The sequence below is a fragment of the Chiloscyllium punctatum genome, chromosome 41 (genome assembly GCF_047496795.1).
Source record: "Chiloscyllium punctatum isolate Juve2018m chromosome 41, sChiPun1.3, whole genome shotgun sequence".
In the NCBI taxonomy this organism is placed as follows: Eukaryota; Metazoa; Chordata; class Chondrichthyes; order Orectolobiformes; family Hemiscylliidae; genus Chiloscyllium; species Chiloscyllium punctatum.
In genome coordinates this window covers 11,986,102-12,002,595 of record NC_092779.1, presented here as the reverse complement: position 1 = coordinate 12,002,595, position 16,494 = coordinate 11,986,102, and the positions used below count along the sequence as shown (strand labels likewise).

The 16,494-nt window shown below is 43.7% G+C and overlaps 1 protein-coding gene across 2 annotated transcripts in view; it reads left to right on the top strand.

Moving 5' to 3' along the window:
• Positions 1-3,518, top strand: part of LOC140464848 (LIM domain-containing protein 1-like) — a 54,110-nt gene extending 50,592 nt beyond the window's left edge. For both annotated transcript variants that reach the window (XM_072560373.1, XM_072560372.1), the window contains one exon: positions 255-3,518. In XM_072560373.1, the coding sequence (XP_072416474.1) occupies positions 255-389 (135 nt within the window). In that variant the 3' untranslated portion in view covers positions 390-3,518. The remainder of the gene's footprint in view (positions 1-254) is intronic.
• The last annotated feature ends 12,976 nt before the right edge of the window (positions 3,519-16,494 follow it).

The following is a 16,494-nucleotide window of genomic DNA, read 5'->3' as shown; positions in this document are numbered from 1 at the left end:
GAGCGTGTGGAATTCTCTGCCACAGGAAGCAGTTAAGGCCAAAACACTGGATGTTTCTAAGAAGGAGTTAGATATAGTCGTTGGGGCTAACGGGATCAAAGAAAGCAAGAACAGGGGACTGAGATGATCAGCCATGGCTGTATTGAAGGGCTGAATAGCCGCCTCCTGTTTTCTGTGAAATTTTAGCCTGCTCTGCTGTGATTTTTTTTTTCGCTGTAGTATCACTTTGACGCTTGTTCTCTCCCCGTTGCCAGGACTGCGGCATGGAGCTGAATGATGAAGAAGACCACCGTTGCTACCCCCTGGACGGACACTTGCTCTGTCACATGTGTCACCTGAAGCACATCGACAGCAGAACACCTGGCTCCATCTACCAGCCCAAATACTAGCCCCTCCTTGAAATGGGATCTTAATGCCCACTAGCCCAGACTGACACTGGAGATGCAAAAACCACCCCCAACCTTCTCCCCACCCCCACCCATCCCCCTGAGGAGTCTGGGTAATGAAAGCCTCTCAAGTAACCTTCCTCACCCACTGAAGAGGGACAGAGACAAGAAACAGGAGCACCTTCCAGTGTGTAACAATCCTTCAAAGGCTCGATCGTTTACTAAATTTGAAAAGACTGATTGGCTGACGGTCCCCCGTGTTACAGTATTGCCGTGTCACCAAAATTCAAGTGCCCACTGTCGTACCAAATTGTTTTGAAGTCAGCTTCACGTGAACATTCTGAAGGATTTTTTTTTTGTTTTCTTGAATATTTAAAAAAATTTTCACACGTCAACTCAAATTTGTCACGTGACCGTGTTCCCAGAACGGGGAAAGGATCCATGGCAAATGGTCGTGTGTGGGGTTGACAAGTCGTGTGGGAATTTTACTGGTCCAGCAATCCAGAAGCCTGGGCTAATGCTCCAAGGACACAAGTTCATATCCAGCCTCGGCAACTGGTGGAATTTTTAAATTGCGTTCAGTATATCTGAAAATGGAAGCTGATCTCTCTCTGACAATGCCCGTCAGGGTCACCTTAATTTGTTGTAAAACCCCATCTTGGTTCATTAACTTCCTGTTAGGAAGTCTGGCCTGGGCCTATGTTTGACTCCAGACTCTCAGCAACATGGTTGACTCTTACCTGCCTTCTGAAAAGGCCCGAGCAAGTTGCTCAGTTCAAGGGCAATTAGGGACAGGCAACATACGCTGGCCTAGCCAATGATGCCCAAGTCCCATGAAAGAATAGAAAAAAATATCATGTTGGTGAGGCATTGTTGTTAAGAATTTGAATCTGTTCTGAGGGAATGCAGTCATTGTCAGTGTTCTTTGGCAAAGGCTTTTTTCCTAGGTGAATGTATTGTGGTCATAAAAACAGAATCAATCCATCAACTCCCTTGATCTTGGTTGGAACATTATGCTCTATGTTCATCTTTAAAATTTGGCTTAGAAATCTTCCTCCTCCTCCTCTTTCCCCTGGCCTAAACCTTTCCCCAAAACTCTCAGTAAAGTTTTATGATTGTATATATTAATGTATTGAGTCTGATAAGAGCAACTCCCATTGTACCTGATGTTTTAAAACGAAATGATTACTGTCAGTTCTTCTATAACGTGATAGTTATGTTCTTGTGCAACTCCACTTTATTGAAAAATTGCGCTTTAGAAACAGTGTGTAAAGTGTTGGTGATGTAATCACATTACAGCCAACAGACATTTTAAAAGATTTGCATCGATGAAATGTGTGTTATAACAGAATGACCTGTATTTTGGCCCCAAAGTTGTAGAGATTGAGCCTGCAATGTGTCTGTCAAGTCTCAGAATAGTCATGGCTCTGAGGCTGTTCAGCCTACCTTGTCTGTGCTGGCCCCCTTCAAGAATGTGTTTGTGTCCTCCATGGCTTTCAATCCGAGAGGTTTGTAATGTGTTGCGTGAACTGTAACATAATCCGTACCCTAAAAAAATCTCTGAAGCAGAAAAGTAAGGTTTAAGCATGTTCTAAGTCTCAAAAAGATCCATAAAGTCAGATACTGATTAGAAGATGCTTTAAGTGCTTTTTGATTTTGATTTCACAAATTTCGATTAAATCAGCAGCCTTAAAAATGACACCATACCCATCATCATAGCAACCCAAATAAATTAGCCTGAGCTGAGATGATTTTTTGACTGGCATTATGCCAGCATAGCTCCTCTCTACAAGAGATCACAAAGTAACCTGCTCGCGAATGCTTTCCATTCAGCTCTCTTCATTAGGGTTCAGATAGAGGCCATTCACCGTGTCAGGTCCACACCAGCTCTCTGCAGGGCAAACAAGTCCATCCCATTCTCCTGCTCTGTCCCTGGAGTCCTGCAGGTTGCTCGACTGTCTGACCATCTCCGTCTTGACATAGTTGACCATCTCTGTTCCCACTACCTTCTGGTGGCAGTGAGTTCCAAGTCATCACTTGCAGGACTAAACAAATGCAAGTCTTTCTTCATGATGAAGGTCGTCTTTACTTTGATGTATCTGTATAAAACTCGTGAGAAACAAATTAACAGTACACTGTAGACAGAATGCCATACGAAGAACACAGCACTGTGGTCAGTTCACTTGCCAACCAATCAGCAGTCTCCTCTCCTTCAGCATAAATATGGGTTTTCTCCTTAAACTGGTATTCTTGCAAATTATCCTGATATGTACAAGACTGAAAAGCTTCTTCAAAATGTCTTTTTTTTTCAGCAGTGCTCAAATTCTGCAGTACCAACAACTATATTGACATAGAGGACATTACTTTCTTTATTTTAAGAAAACACTATTGCTTTATTCAAATATCCATCACACTGTGTTGAGTAACAAGATTTTCCTGGTTTGGACCACAACACAATATGAAAGAGAACTGTCACAATTGGAGTAGATCAGGATTCTGGGATCTCTAGGCTCAGTCTCAGTTCAAATAGGATGAAGATCTCCCTGCTGTAAGGTTTCTCTGGGAAGTGATGTTGGTGAATATCTCAGTGTATATGAAACTGCTGTGAAAATTGGTAAACATAGCCTGTAGTAACAACTGTAAATGCCAGACGTCCAACCCTTGAAGCCTGATGTTTTGAATGTGGCATATTTGTTTTCCGTACAACACACCTCTATGTTGGTTTGAATGTTGTGGAACAATAGTATTTTGTTCTTGAGAGTAGCACTTGCTGACAATGGACCATGTTCCTGTCCTTTCCAACAGCTTTGTGGGGGTTTACAAGCCAGGGGAAGTGAAGGGTGATGATATGTTAGAGGGGTGGCAGTCAAGTCAACACTAATCCTGACCAAAAACCAAAAATGTGTGAATGCTGTAAATCAGAAATAAAAACAAAAACTGCTGGAAACACTGAGCGGGCCTGGCAACATCCGGGGGGAGGGGGTGGGGTCAGAGTTAATGTTTTGGGTTGAGTGACCCTTCCTCAGAACTGCTTTTTCAGCAATTTCTGTTTTTGCAACAGTAATCCTGGGTTTGTTTCTCAATGCGCCTCTGGTTTGAGAATTTACAATAAACGGAAAGGATAAACTTCAATGAGCATCTGTATGTGTGAGAATTACATTTGATTGCTTCGAATTTGAAATATATATTGGGGAAAGAGTAAATAGATGCAAAACGTTGCTGTCAGTCTTTTGGATGTGATGTTGAGGTAATTTCTATTTTAAACCTTTTAAATAATTGCAATTTAGTCACAGCTCATGGTAATATTGGAGAAGTTGCATTCCAGTATGAGACCTGGCTTGGTAGACCATAAGTTTTACTTTTGCAATTTGTTAATACCAAGTTCAACCAAGTGAAGGAGTGGTGGATGTGGGTGCAATTACAATGTTTAAAAGATATTTGAATGGAAACATGAATAGGAAAGGTTTTTGAGGGATATGGGCCAGGAGCAGGCAGGTGGGACAAGTTTAGTTTGGGATCACATTCAGCGTGGACTAGTTGAATCTAAGGGTCTGTTTCCATGCTGTGTGACTCTATAACTTGCCTTTTTCTTCCTCCACCTTCACTGTCTAAGGCCCTGAACACACCACCTGCATAAAGCAGTGTTTTACTAGTTTTGCTTTCACTACTTTAGCTGCTCACAATGTGGTCTCTTCTACGGAGGCAAGGCCTAGCACAGACTTGGTGATCACGTTGCAGAACACTTCCACTCTGTAAGAATGACCCCAACCTCCTTGTTTCTTGCTATTTCACTACCCCAGCTTACTCTCCAGTTAATATTTCTGTCTTAGATCTACTATGGTGTTGCAGTGAAGCCCAACTGAAGCTGAAGGAACAGCTCTTCATTTTCTGCTTCAACACTTGACAACCTTCAGGACTTGACGCTGAGTTCAACTATTTCAGAGCACAAGCACCACTCTCCATTTTAGTTACACCCCCACCTTCCAGTGTCTTGTTTGTATGGGTTTGCTCTTAGTGGGGCTAGTCTGTTCTCTACTCTTTACACTGACCATTAGTACCTAATCTGCATCAGTATTACTCCTCTTCTACCAATTGTACTCCCTTCGCCACCTTTTCTGGGGCACCCTCCTTATCTGTTCCACCAGCTCATCCTCCCACTTCAGTATTAAAAAAAAATGTTCCCCCCTGCCCACTTCAAATCCGAGTAAGCCATACTGGGCTAGAAATATTGACCGTTTCTCTCTCTCTCTCTCCACAGATGCAGCCAGATCTCCTGAGTTTCTCCAGTATTGTTTACAAAAAGCTTTACGTGGTTTGTCACTTTAGAACTTAAGGTTCCAAATGATGACATTTTGTGAATCCTCATCACAATTTACATCTGCAAACATGATATAGGAACAGGATGGGCCATCTGTACTGCCAATCAATAAGATTGTGGCAAAGCTAATTGTAACCTCCTCCATGTTTTAACTTACCTCTGTCTTTGACCAATGAGCCTCCATTGTGCATTCAGGAAGAGTTCCAAAGATGGATGAAGCTCTGAGAGGAAATAATCCTTCTCATCCCTGTTTTAAGTGGGAGACACACCATTATTATTTTTAAAATAAGGAAGTCTGACCTGCTGTCAGTGCCATTTTAGCCTCACTCCCATGGGATGTGATTTATTGCCCAACGGTCATTTAAGAGTCAACCACATTGTTGTAGGTCTAGAATTACACATAAACCAGACCAGGGTAAAGATGTGGATTTATTTCCCTCGAGAACTAGATGGACTTTTATGGCCATTGATAGTAGTTTCACAATCATCACTGGACTCTTAATTCCAGAATTTTGTTGAATTTCATCATTTGCTATGGTGGGATCTGAATCTCAGTCCTCCGAACCCGAGCCCGAGATTCTGGATTGATTAGTCCAGTGCCATTACCACTACCCCACTGCCTCCCTATTACTTTACAATTTGAAGCACTGATCCATTTAATGACTGTCAAGTACAGAGGAATTGTCACAGGCACAGAAGGCAGGGAGAGGACGTGCCTTAGGGAATGGAATTCTGCCTTGATCTACCATTACCCTCGAATAATTTCTCCATGTCTTGTCGGACTCCTATATCCTAAACTCCACTGGTAGCACCATTTATCCACACCCCAATCATTACACGGGTGAAATTCTCCTGCAATGTCTCATCATCATCACCCTTTAGGCCAGTAATTCATGATGTAATTGAGTACTCAGCAACCCATCCTTGTGATTTTCACATTCATTTCTCTGGCAGACACTCCCATGTAATTTGTGGGTGTAAAATAATTCACAGGCAACTTTGTAGCTAGAATTCAGTTAGTCCTCTGCAGCAAGAAACAATACTTTTGCTTTAATACCACCCTCCTAAGCTTGATCTAGGACTTTCTTCAACTTTACAATGTTCTCTTTCTGTCTTACCGTTTGGTTTAATATCATCCAAGAAGTCGCACTTGCCTTTCATCTCACCTGGTACTTGTTCCATGACACTCTGGAAACCTACAACCACAGTGGATGCCCCAATGCTAACCTTTTACAATGGCAGGTAATTCATTGCTCTTGTCAGTTAATACTAATCGCTCCACCACCAGTGTTCAGTAGCAGCAGTGTGTACTATCTACGAGATGCACTACAGAAATTCACCAAAGATCCTCAGACAGCACCTTCGAAACCCATGACCACTTCCATCTAGAAGGACAAGGGCAGCAGATAAATGGGAACACCATCCCCTGCAAGTTCCCCTTCAAGCCACTCACTGTCCTGACTTGGAAGCATATAATCATTCCTTCACTGTCTCTGGGTCAAAATCCTGGAATTCCCACCCTAAGGACATTGGGAATTTACCTGCTGTACATGAACTGCAGCAGCTCAAGAAGACAGCTCTCCATCACCTTCTCAAGGGGCAACTAGGGACAGGCAATAAGTGCTGGCCCAACCAGCAATACCCCTATCTCTCAAGTGAATAAAAAAAAATTGACAAATCTACCTGCTTGGTGGTTAATTTACAAAATGAATTGCCACCAGTAGACAGTGAGTAAGTATTGTTCTTTATCACCTTGTTTATATTTCCTTATATCTGAACAGTGTTACTAGAATCTAAGCTGGGTTGGTGAGAATGCAACTTAGACACTTTTTTGTGGAGAGAGTTTACTCACTTCCTCAGTGTTACCAATTCACCCCACTCCCAGTGTCAGAGTTGTTCCCTATTATTATGTGCTCAGACAATTAATAACCACAACCTGTTCCTTTTTTACATAACAATGTACTTATTTAACCTATTTTCCTTATCAACGTGTTCAAAGATTTTATCTGATTGAATTGCTGCACTTCTGGAACAGTTCGGACTTGAACCCAGGTCTCTTGGTTCACTGCACCACCAAGAGAACTTCCCTGTTTCTTTCAGTCATAAATAAATCATTAGGAGACAGACCTGGCTGCATTTTGCAATAATTGACGGTGGTAACGTGGCTACCACTTAATTCTAGCTTTTTTTTTGACTGATTGCAAATGTAACCATCCCCCCAAGAGCAGGATTCAAACTCCTGTCCTGTAGATATTAGCCTGGTGTTTGGGATCCCTAGTCCAGTGACATTACCACTACACCATCACCATCTCCTTGCTGGCTGGCTTTTGAATAACAACAATGGGTGCAGCCCATTTACTACTTCTCACTTTCTTAATCACTCTCTAATCTATCCACCTCTTGCTGTTTCTCACTGTGTGTAAGGCATTTGCTGAACCTTGCAAAATGTTGGTTGTGCATTGACCCTTATTGGGAATTCAACCTTGTGATGTTCGACACTATCCAGGATGAAGTATCCCGCGTCATCGGTATGTGGCTGGAGCTGACTTCTTGCTCATTCTCGATTTCCATCTCTCTAGATACCAGCTATATGGACCGTGAGCTTTTTAGGAATTCTCGAAGTCTCCTTACCACTCTTTCAATTTGTTCCTTAGAACCTACCTCTATCCACAGGTTTTTGATTTTCTGCCCAAATATTTTCTTCACATGACCCAGTGCTATATTTTGTTTGATAAAGCTCCCCTGAGTGCCTTGGGACATCTTCCAATGTGACAGACACTGTAAACATTGTGAGCTCCTGTTAACGTTTTCATCAATCTTGCTGAACAGAAAAACATGTTACTAAAACTCTAAATCCTGCACTCGTGAGGACAAATGCAAAAATGCCAAATTTCAAACAAAGCTGACAAGTTATCCTGCAGAGGAACAGGGTGCAGATTTGTTGCAGGCTACTTTGGTATGACCAAGACATTACAATGGAGAAGGCAATGGGGAAGTCTCGCACCCCCTGACATTTCCAGATTATTTACAAAAGGCACAAGGCTTGAATATATTCCTTGCAGAGAGCTAATCTCAGTGTAATGTCAACGAGCCACGTTAACAGCTTGATTGGTTATATTAAATTACTTGTTAATTTAGCTATTAGCAAAAATCCAAAACAGCATGGTGACTGTTGGATGTGATGCAGCAGCACTTGCTGAACAATTTTGAGTGTGCTGATATCTACAATCAGATTAATGCAGTCAAACTTTAACATGGCTCATTTACATTTGCTAGATGAGACATATAGTCAAACACAATCACTGAAAACAATGGAATTTTGTTTAAACCTTGTGACTTTTAATTACCCAGGGTCATGAGTTCCCTATTGCTTTCGCCATTGCAACAGTTTGGCCAATCAGACTCAACTTGCCAACCAATCCGCATCCTTTACTGCTGCAGTAAAAGTTGTCCTGATTGCTTTAAATTTGGCTTCCATAGCCTTTGACCTGATGAGTGGAAGACAAAAAGCCTCAACATGTCTTTTAAACAACATTGAACTTCTGTGAAAAATCTGTAACTGTCCCATTAGAAACACTTTTGAGGCCAGTTATTGCATTGCTGCTCTCATCATCTTCTGGGAGTGAACTTTCAGTGAAAATGATAAGTGTTTGAACTATGCTGAACACAACCAACCCAGATTTAAATCTGTGTCTATTTCTAGCTGTCTTGTGCCTACTGTGCATCTGTCACAACACGTTAAAAATGTTTGAAAAGTGAATGAACTCAGTCTTTTTTTTTCCTGACAGTAATATTCTGGTCTTCCGTGAAGACAAGAATTTCTGAGTTTTGTTGTCAACACACATCAACTCCCTTGAACAATCTGCCGATATTTAACCCAAAGTTGGGTTTAGGTCTTTTTCCCCATTGCATATTGGTTTTAATAGCTCAGCACTGATTGAACAGCAAGCAGTTAAGAAAACAAATTACATGTTGGCCTTTATTATAACAGGATTCAGTTTAGGAGTAAAGGTGGCTCATTGCAATTACTTAGTGCCTTGGTGAGGCCAAACCTGGAGTTTTGTTTGTCTTTTTGATCTCCTTCCTTAAGGAAAGATGTGCTAGCCATACAGGAAGTGCAACAAAGGTTCACCAGACTGATTCCTGGGATAGAGGGATTGTCCTATGAGCAAAGATTAATTAGCCTGGGCCTATCTTCTCTGCTGTGTGGAAGAATGAGAGAGTATCTCATGCAAGTGTACAAAATTCTTACATATCTCAACAGTGTAGATACTGGAATGATGATTCCCATAGCTGGGAATGTCCAGAACCAGGTTAAGATACTGGATTTTAAAGTCACGTCACAGAACAGTACAGGCCCTTTGGCTCTTGATGTTGTGCCTGCCTTTCATCCTACTCTAAGATAAGATTAACCTACCTACCCTTCAGTTTACTAACTTCCATGTGCCTATCCAAGAGTCAGTTAAATGTCCCTAATGTATCTGACTCCACTACCCCACTGCTGGCAGTGCATTCCACACACCCACCATTCTCTGTGTAAAGAACCTACCTCTGACATCTCCCCTAAACCTTCCTCCAATGACCTTAAGGTTACATCCCCTTGTGATAGACATTTCCATTCTGGGAAAAAGTCTCTGACTATCCACTCTATCTATACCTCTCAACATCTTGTACACCTCTAACAAGTCACCTCTCTGATTTGGTTTTATTTTTATGTATTTCTGATTGTGGACTGAAATGGGACAAGGGGCCAAGATTAGAGTGGTGCTGGAAAAGCACAGCAGGTTAGGCAGCATCTGAGGAGCAGGAAAATCGACGTTTCAGACAGGAGCACTTCATCAGGAATGAGAGGGCAGAGGAGATGATCTGGGGGCTGCTGTGAGAGAGAGATTCACTGAGATCTTTGTAGAGAGAGGAGGAGAACTCCTTCAAGGTAGGCATCCTTGCAAGAGGATTCGCAGTAAGATTTAAATCAACGAGGCGAAAGTGAGGACTGCAGATGCTGGAGATCAGAGTCAAGATGAGAGTGGTGTTGGAAATGCACAGCAGGTCAGGCAGCATCCGACGAGCAGGAAAATCAATGTTGCAGGCAGGAGCCCTTCAAAATGGGACAAGGATTTTGTTTAAAAACAAAAACAAAGTTGGTGGAAGGGACTGGCTGCACTTTTTAAAGGCACGTTACCAAACTTCTTGCAAATGCTATTTACACTTTTGTTTGATTAACCAATGGGGGGGAGGGGAGGGGTGTTAGTTCCAGCTAAACACCTGCCAGAACTGTAAATGAATGGGATTGAGCCAGCAACAAGTAGCTCATTGGTCTGTGGAGTGCTGATCTGTCAAGGACAAAGGCATTCTCCCTGTAAACAATTGTGATTTGCTCTCAGGCAGCTGAACAGCTTGTGGATGTGAATGATATAACCAGAAGCCATCAGACCTCCAAATAGGGAGATAATGTCCTTTCCTGTGCAGTAGAACACACTTAAAGCCTCATCCATTGCTTTAAACTCTTGCCTTTAACCAATGAGTCCATACCTTCTAAGTTGTGAACCAGTCTCTCTCTGCTTCCTGCAAGTACATGGAGAAAAGGAATCATGGAGCAGCCAGTCTTGTCAAACCAACAGGAACATCTCAGTGAATCCTGTTGACAGGAACTATTGAACTGCCTTCCAAATTTTTCTCTATATCTAAAATACCAAAGGGTTATAAAATTGAGGGGTATGAATAGAGTTAATGGTAGGTGTCCTTTCCCTGGGATTGGGGTATTTCAGACGAGGGGGCATATTTTTAAAGGGAGAGAGATTTACAAAGGGCATGAGGAGCAAATGTTTTACACAGAGGGTGGCTCCTATGTGGAATGAACTTCCTAGTGGGAATGGCGGATGTGGGCATAGTTACAACATTTAAAAGACACTTAGATAAGTACATGAATAGGAATGGTTTGGAAGGGTATGAGCTGGGAGCAGGCAGGGGAATCATAGAATCCCTACAGCGTAGAAACAGGCCCTTCAGCCCAGCAAATTCACACTGACTCTCTGAAGAGAGAGACCCCATTCCCCTACCCTATTACTCTACATTACCCCTGACTAATGCACCTAACCTACACAACCCTGGACACTATGGGCAATTTACCTTAACCTGGGGCGGCATTGTGGCTCAGTTGTTTAGCACTGTTGCCTCACAGCACCAGGGACCTGAGTTCGATTCCTGCCTTGGGTGACTGTCTGTGTGGAGTTTGTACATTCTCCCAGTGTCTGCGTGGGTTTCCTCCCACCATCCAAAGATGTGCAGATTAGGGTGAATTAGCCATGCTAAATTGCCCATAGTGTTCAGGGATGTCTAGGTTAGGTGCATTAGTCTGGGGTAAGGTAGAATAGTAGGGGAATGGGTCTGGCTGGGTTCCTCTTAGGGATGTCAGTTTCCACACTTTAGGGATTCTAATTCTTTAGACTGAGGGAGGAAACCCAGAGAGACAGCGGAAGAATGTGCAAACTCCACAGAGACAGCCACCTGAGGCTGGAATCAAATGTGGGTCCCTGGCTGTGAGAGGCAACAGTGCTAACTGTAGGTATGTGAGGAATAAAAGGATGATTAGGGTAGAAATAGGGCCAATCAAAGACAGAAGTGGGAAGTTGAGTGTGGATCCTGTGGAGATCGGAGAGGTGCTAAACGAACATTTCTCATCGGTGTTCACTCAGGAGAAGGAGAATATTGTAGAGGAGAAGAATGAGATACGAGATATTAGACGAGAAAGGATCGAGGTTAGTTACGCACAGGTGTTATCAATTCTAGAAGGAGTGAAAGTAGACACGTCCCCTGAGCCAGATGGGATTTATCTGAGGATTCTCTGGGAACCTAGGTAGGAGATCGCAGGGCCTTTGGCTTTGATATTTGAGTCGTCATTTTCTACAGGTTTAGTACCAAAGGTCTGGAGGATTGCAAATGTGCCCTTGTTCAAGAAGGGCAGCAGAGATGACCCAGATAATTATAGACCAGTGAGCCTTACTTCTGTTGTGGGAAAGGTTTTGGAAAGGATTTTAAGAGATAAGATTTATAATCATCTAGCAAGCAACAATTTGATTTCAGATAGTCAACATGGTTTCGTCAAGGGCAGGTCGTGTCTCACAAACCTCATTGAGTTTTTGAGAAGGTGACCAAGCATGTAGATGAGGGTAGGGCAGTTGACGTGGTATACATGGACTTCAGTAAAGCCTTTGATAAGATTCCACATGGTAGGCTGATGGAAAAAATGCAGAGGCATGGAATTGGGGGTGATTTAGCAGTTTGGATTAGAAACTGGCTTTCTGAAAGAAGGCAACGAGTGTGGTTGATGGAAAATATTCAGTCTGGAGTCCAGTGAATAGTGGTGTGCCACAAGGATCTGTTTTGGGACCACTGCTGTTTGTCATTTTTATAAATCACTTAGACGCAGGCACCGGTGGATGGATTAGTAAATTTGCAGGCGACACGAAAGTCGGTGGAGTAATGGACAGTTTAGAAGAATGTTACAGGTTGCAGGGAGACTTGGATAAACTGCAGAATTGGGCTGAGAGGTGGCAAATGGAATTCAATACTGCTAAATGTGAGGTGATGCACTTTGGGAAGAATAACAGGAAGGCAGAGTACTGGGTCGATGGAAAGATTCTTGGTAGTGTGGATGTGCAGAGGGATCTTGGTGTCCATGTGCATTGATCCCTGAAAGTTGCCACCCAGGTGGATAGCACTGTTAAGGCGGCATACAGTGTGTTAGGTTTCATTGGTAGAGGGATTGAGTTCCGGAACCGCAATATCATGCTGCAACTATACCAAACGCTGGTGCACCCACACTTGGAATATCGTGTACAGTTCTGGTTGCCCCATTACAGGAAGAATGTGGAAGCATTGGAAAAGGTGCAGAGGAGATTTGCCAGGATGTTGCCTGGTCTGGAGGGAAGATCTTATGAGGAAAGGCTGAGAGACTTGGATCTGTTCTCATTGGAAAGAAGAAGGCTAAGGGGGGATTTGATAGAGACACACAAGGATGATGACGCCAGTTTGTACGAGAGGGCATAACTACAAATTGAGGGGTGATAGATTTAAGACAGATGTCAGAGGCAGGTTCTTTACGCAGAGAGTGGTAAGGGTGTGGAATGCCCTACTGCTAATGTAGTCAACTCAGCCACATTAAACAATCCTTAGATAAGCACATGGATGATTTTGGAATAGTGTAGGGGGGATGAGCTGAGAGTAGTTCACAGGTCGGCACAACATCGAGGGCTGAAGGGCCTGTTCTGTGCTGTATTGTTCTTTGTTCTAACCACTGAGCCACCGTGCCATCCCAAAAGGTGGGACGAGTTTAGTTTGGGATTATGTTCAGGGTGAACTGGTTAGACCGGTCTGTTTCCATGCTGTATGACTATAAATTCATTTTCAGGCATAGGCCTTCCCAAAGTGGGGTTTGAGACCAAATTTAGGGTCGTGAGCTAAAGTTTTGAGATCACGATATTGAACGTAATAATGGCCACTGCGGACGCCAGACCAAATTATAACAGCTGAGCTCCCAGTTTAACAGACCCTCATTGAGGTACTAGACAATATTCAGGTGTCAAAAATGGAGTCATGGGGGAAATGTTTGGGAAATGTTGATCTCGCAGCACCACCATCACGAAGGACAAAGGCTATAAAGTCAGGAAACAATTATCACCTCTCAAGTTCCCCTTCCAGGTTACACATGACATTGTCTTAAAACATCCAGCTGTTTGTTAATTATCACCAGACATTCTCTGCCAAACACACTGAACATGATTTTCACACATGCTGGATAGTGAAGGGGCATCGTGTACATTATCAACCTCACTCTTGTCCTTACCTATCTTGGTCCAACGCTGAGACAGGACTAGACACTTGGAGATAGATGTGAATGAGTAGACAACCAATACATCCTCTCTGTCATTTTGAGCTCTCAGCACTCCAGAAACTGAACTAAAATATTGTAGCTGCAAGAGCAGATAAGTGTCTGGGAATTCTGTGGTGACTAACTCACCTCCTGACACCCCAAAGCCTGTCCACCATCTGCAAGGGACAAGTCAGGACAGAAATACTCCCCACTTGCCTGGATGAGTGCAGCCTCAGTCAAGAAGCTTCGCACCATCCAGGACAAAGCAGCCTGCTTGATGGTCACCATGTTCACCAACTTCAGCATCCAATCCCCACACCAGCACAAGAATAAAAAGTGGGTGCCTATCAAATTTGCACTGCCTGTTTGTGCCTGATAACCCTGCATGTTCCATGAGCCACAGCGCATGGGAAATTTTCTAGATTAAAAACCTACTGAGGTCTGCTGTCACTCAAGGCACAGTCTGATATTGGCAGAGACTCACGTCCATTTAGCTACGGTTTTGCCATGCAAGGTTTGTGAAGGTTTGTAGCTCAGGGTGTAGGTTTGCTCGCTGAGCTGTAGCTTTGATATCCAGACGTTTCATTACCTGTTTAGGTAACATCATCAGTGGCGACTGTTTTGCCACGAAAATTGGTATTACAGATTTTTAAAAATCTTTCATGGAATGAGAACTAATGTCCTTCAGGGAAGGAAATTGACCATCCATATCTGTTTTGGCCTACATATGACTTCAGACTACTGAGACCAGAAGGCATTAGAACAGATATGGGCCATTCAGCCCATCAAATCTGCTCCACCATTCAAATGAGGTCATCACTGATTTGAAAATAGAATCGTAGAGTAATTTGGCATGGAAACAGACCCTTTGGTCCAACTCATCCATTCTGATCAAGTTTCCCAAACTAAACCAGTCCCATTTGTCTGTGTTTGGCTCACATCCCTCTAAGCATTTTCAATCACATACATGTCTAATTGTCTTTTAAATGTTATAATCGTACCTGCAGCTACCACTTCCTCAGGCAGTTCATTGCTTGTATACACCACCCTCTGTGTGTAAAGACTGCATCTCAGGTCCCTTTTAAATCTTACCCCTCCCACCTTAAACATATGCCCTCGAAAATTCCTAGTGGGGAAGCAGGCCGTTCGGCTTATGGAGTCCACATCAACCCTCCGAAGAGCATCTCACCCAGACCCATCCTCATAATCCTGCATTTGCCATGGCTAACCTGGGGGGAGAGAGAGTGACACAACACCCCGGGGGTGAGACACAACACCTGGGGTGGGGGGGCGGGGGGAGGTGAGGGAGAGAGAGAGACACACACACAACACTCTGCACATCCCTAGACATTATGGCCAATTTAGTATGGTCAATCCACCTGACCTGCATATCATTGGACTGTGGGAGCAAACTGGAGTGCCTGGAGAAAATCCAACAGACATTCGCCTGAGGTTGGAATCAAACCCAGTTCCCTGATACTGTGAGGCAGCAATGCTAACCATTCTAGTTTTGGATGACCCTACCCCTGGAGAAAGACCTTGGCTATTCACCTTATCTATGCCCCTAATGTTTTTATAAACTTCTAAAGTCAACCCTCAATCTCTCACACACCAGTGAAAAAGGTCACAGCCTACCAGCCTCTCCTTATAACCGAAACCGGCCATTCCTGCTAACATCCTGGTAAGTCTATTCCGAACCTTCTCCAATTTAATAAAATGTGCACATTACTCCAAACCCCACTTTCCCATAGACCTTGATTCCCTCATTGATTTAAAATCTGTTTACCTAAGCCTTAAACACACCACATCCTCCACCACCGACACCTACAAGATGCACTTCAGAAATTCACCGAAGATCCTTGGACAGCACCTTCCAAACCCCCAACCACTTCCATCTAGAAGGACAAAGGCAGCAGATACATGGGAACACAACCCCCTGCAAGTTCTCCTCCCAGCCACTCACCATCCTGATCTGGAAATATATTGCCGTTCCTTCAGTGTTGCTGGGTCAAAATGGGCAGCACGGTGGCACAGTGGTTAGCACTACTGCCTCACAGCGCCAGAGACCCGGGTTCAATTCCCGCCTCAGGCGATTCTCTGTGTGGAGTTTGCACATTCTCCCTGTGTCTGCGTGGGTTTCCTCCGGGTGCTCCGGTTTCCTCCCACACTCCAAAGATGTGCAGGTTAGGTGAATTGGCCATGCTAAATTGCCTGTAGTGTTAGGTAAGGGGTAGGGGTATGGGTGGGTTGCGCTTCAGCGGGGCGGTGTGGACTTGTGGGGCCGAAGGGCCTGTTTCCACATTGTAAGTAATCTAATCTAATCTAAAAAAAAGTAATCTAAAAAATCCTGGAATACCCTCCCTGAGGGCATCGTGGGTCAACCCACAGCAGGAGGACAGCAGCGGTTCAAGAAGGCAGCTCACCCCCACCTTCTCAAGGGGCAGCTAGGGACGGGCAATAAATGTGGGCCCAGCCAGTGATGCCCATGTCCCACAAAATGGACAAATAAAGTTTGTGACCCAGTCTGTGCTGTAAAGAATTCCAGATTCACTCCCTTGAGAGAGGAAATTCCTATTTACCTCTGTCTGAATTGTGAGGATCCCCTGATCCTGAGATTATTCCCTCTGTTCCCAGACTCTCCCACAAAGGAACAAAATAAAACAACTTTAATTCCCCACAATGTGACTAATTGACCTTTAACTATCCTCTGGGTCAAATGCTGGGCCAGTGGCGTCCACATCCCCACAAACAAATACATTAAACATCCTGAAAAACACCAACAAACACACAGGGTGAATTATTGGGTAAAAACTGCAGTAATTCCCCCAAACACTGAGGGGGTGGGGGAGGGGAGGGGAGGGGAGGATACAACAACAACTCAGCCCCACTCCCAGAGCGGAACTTCCGGTCCTTGGGCC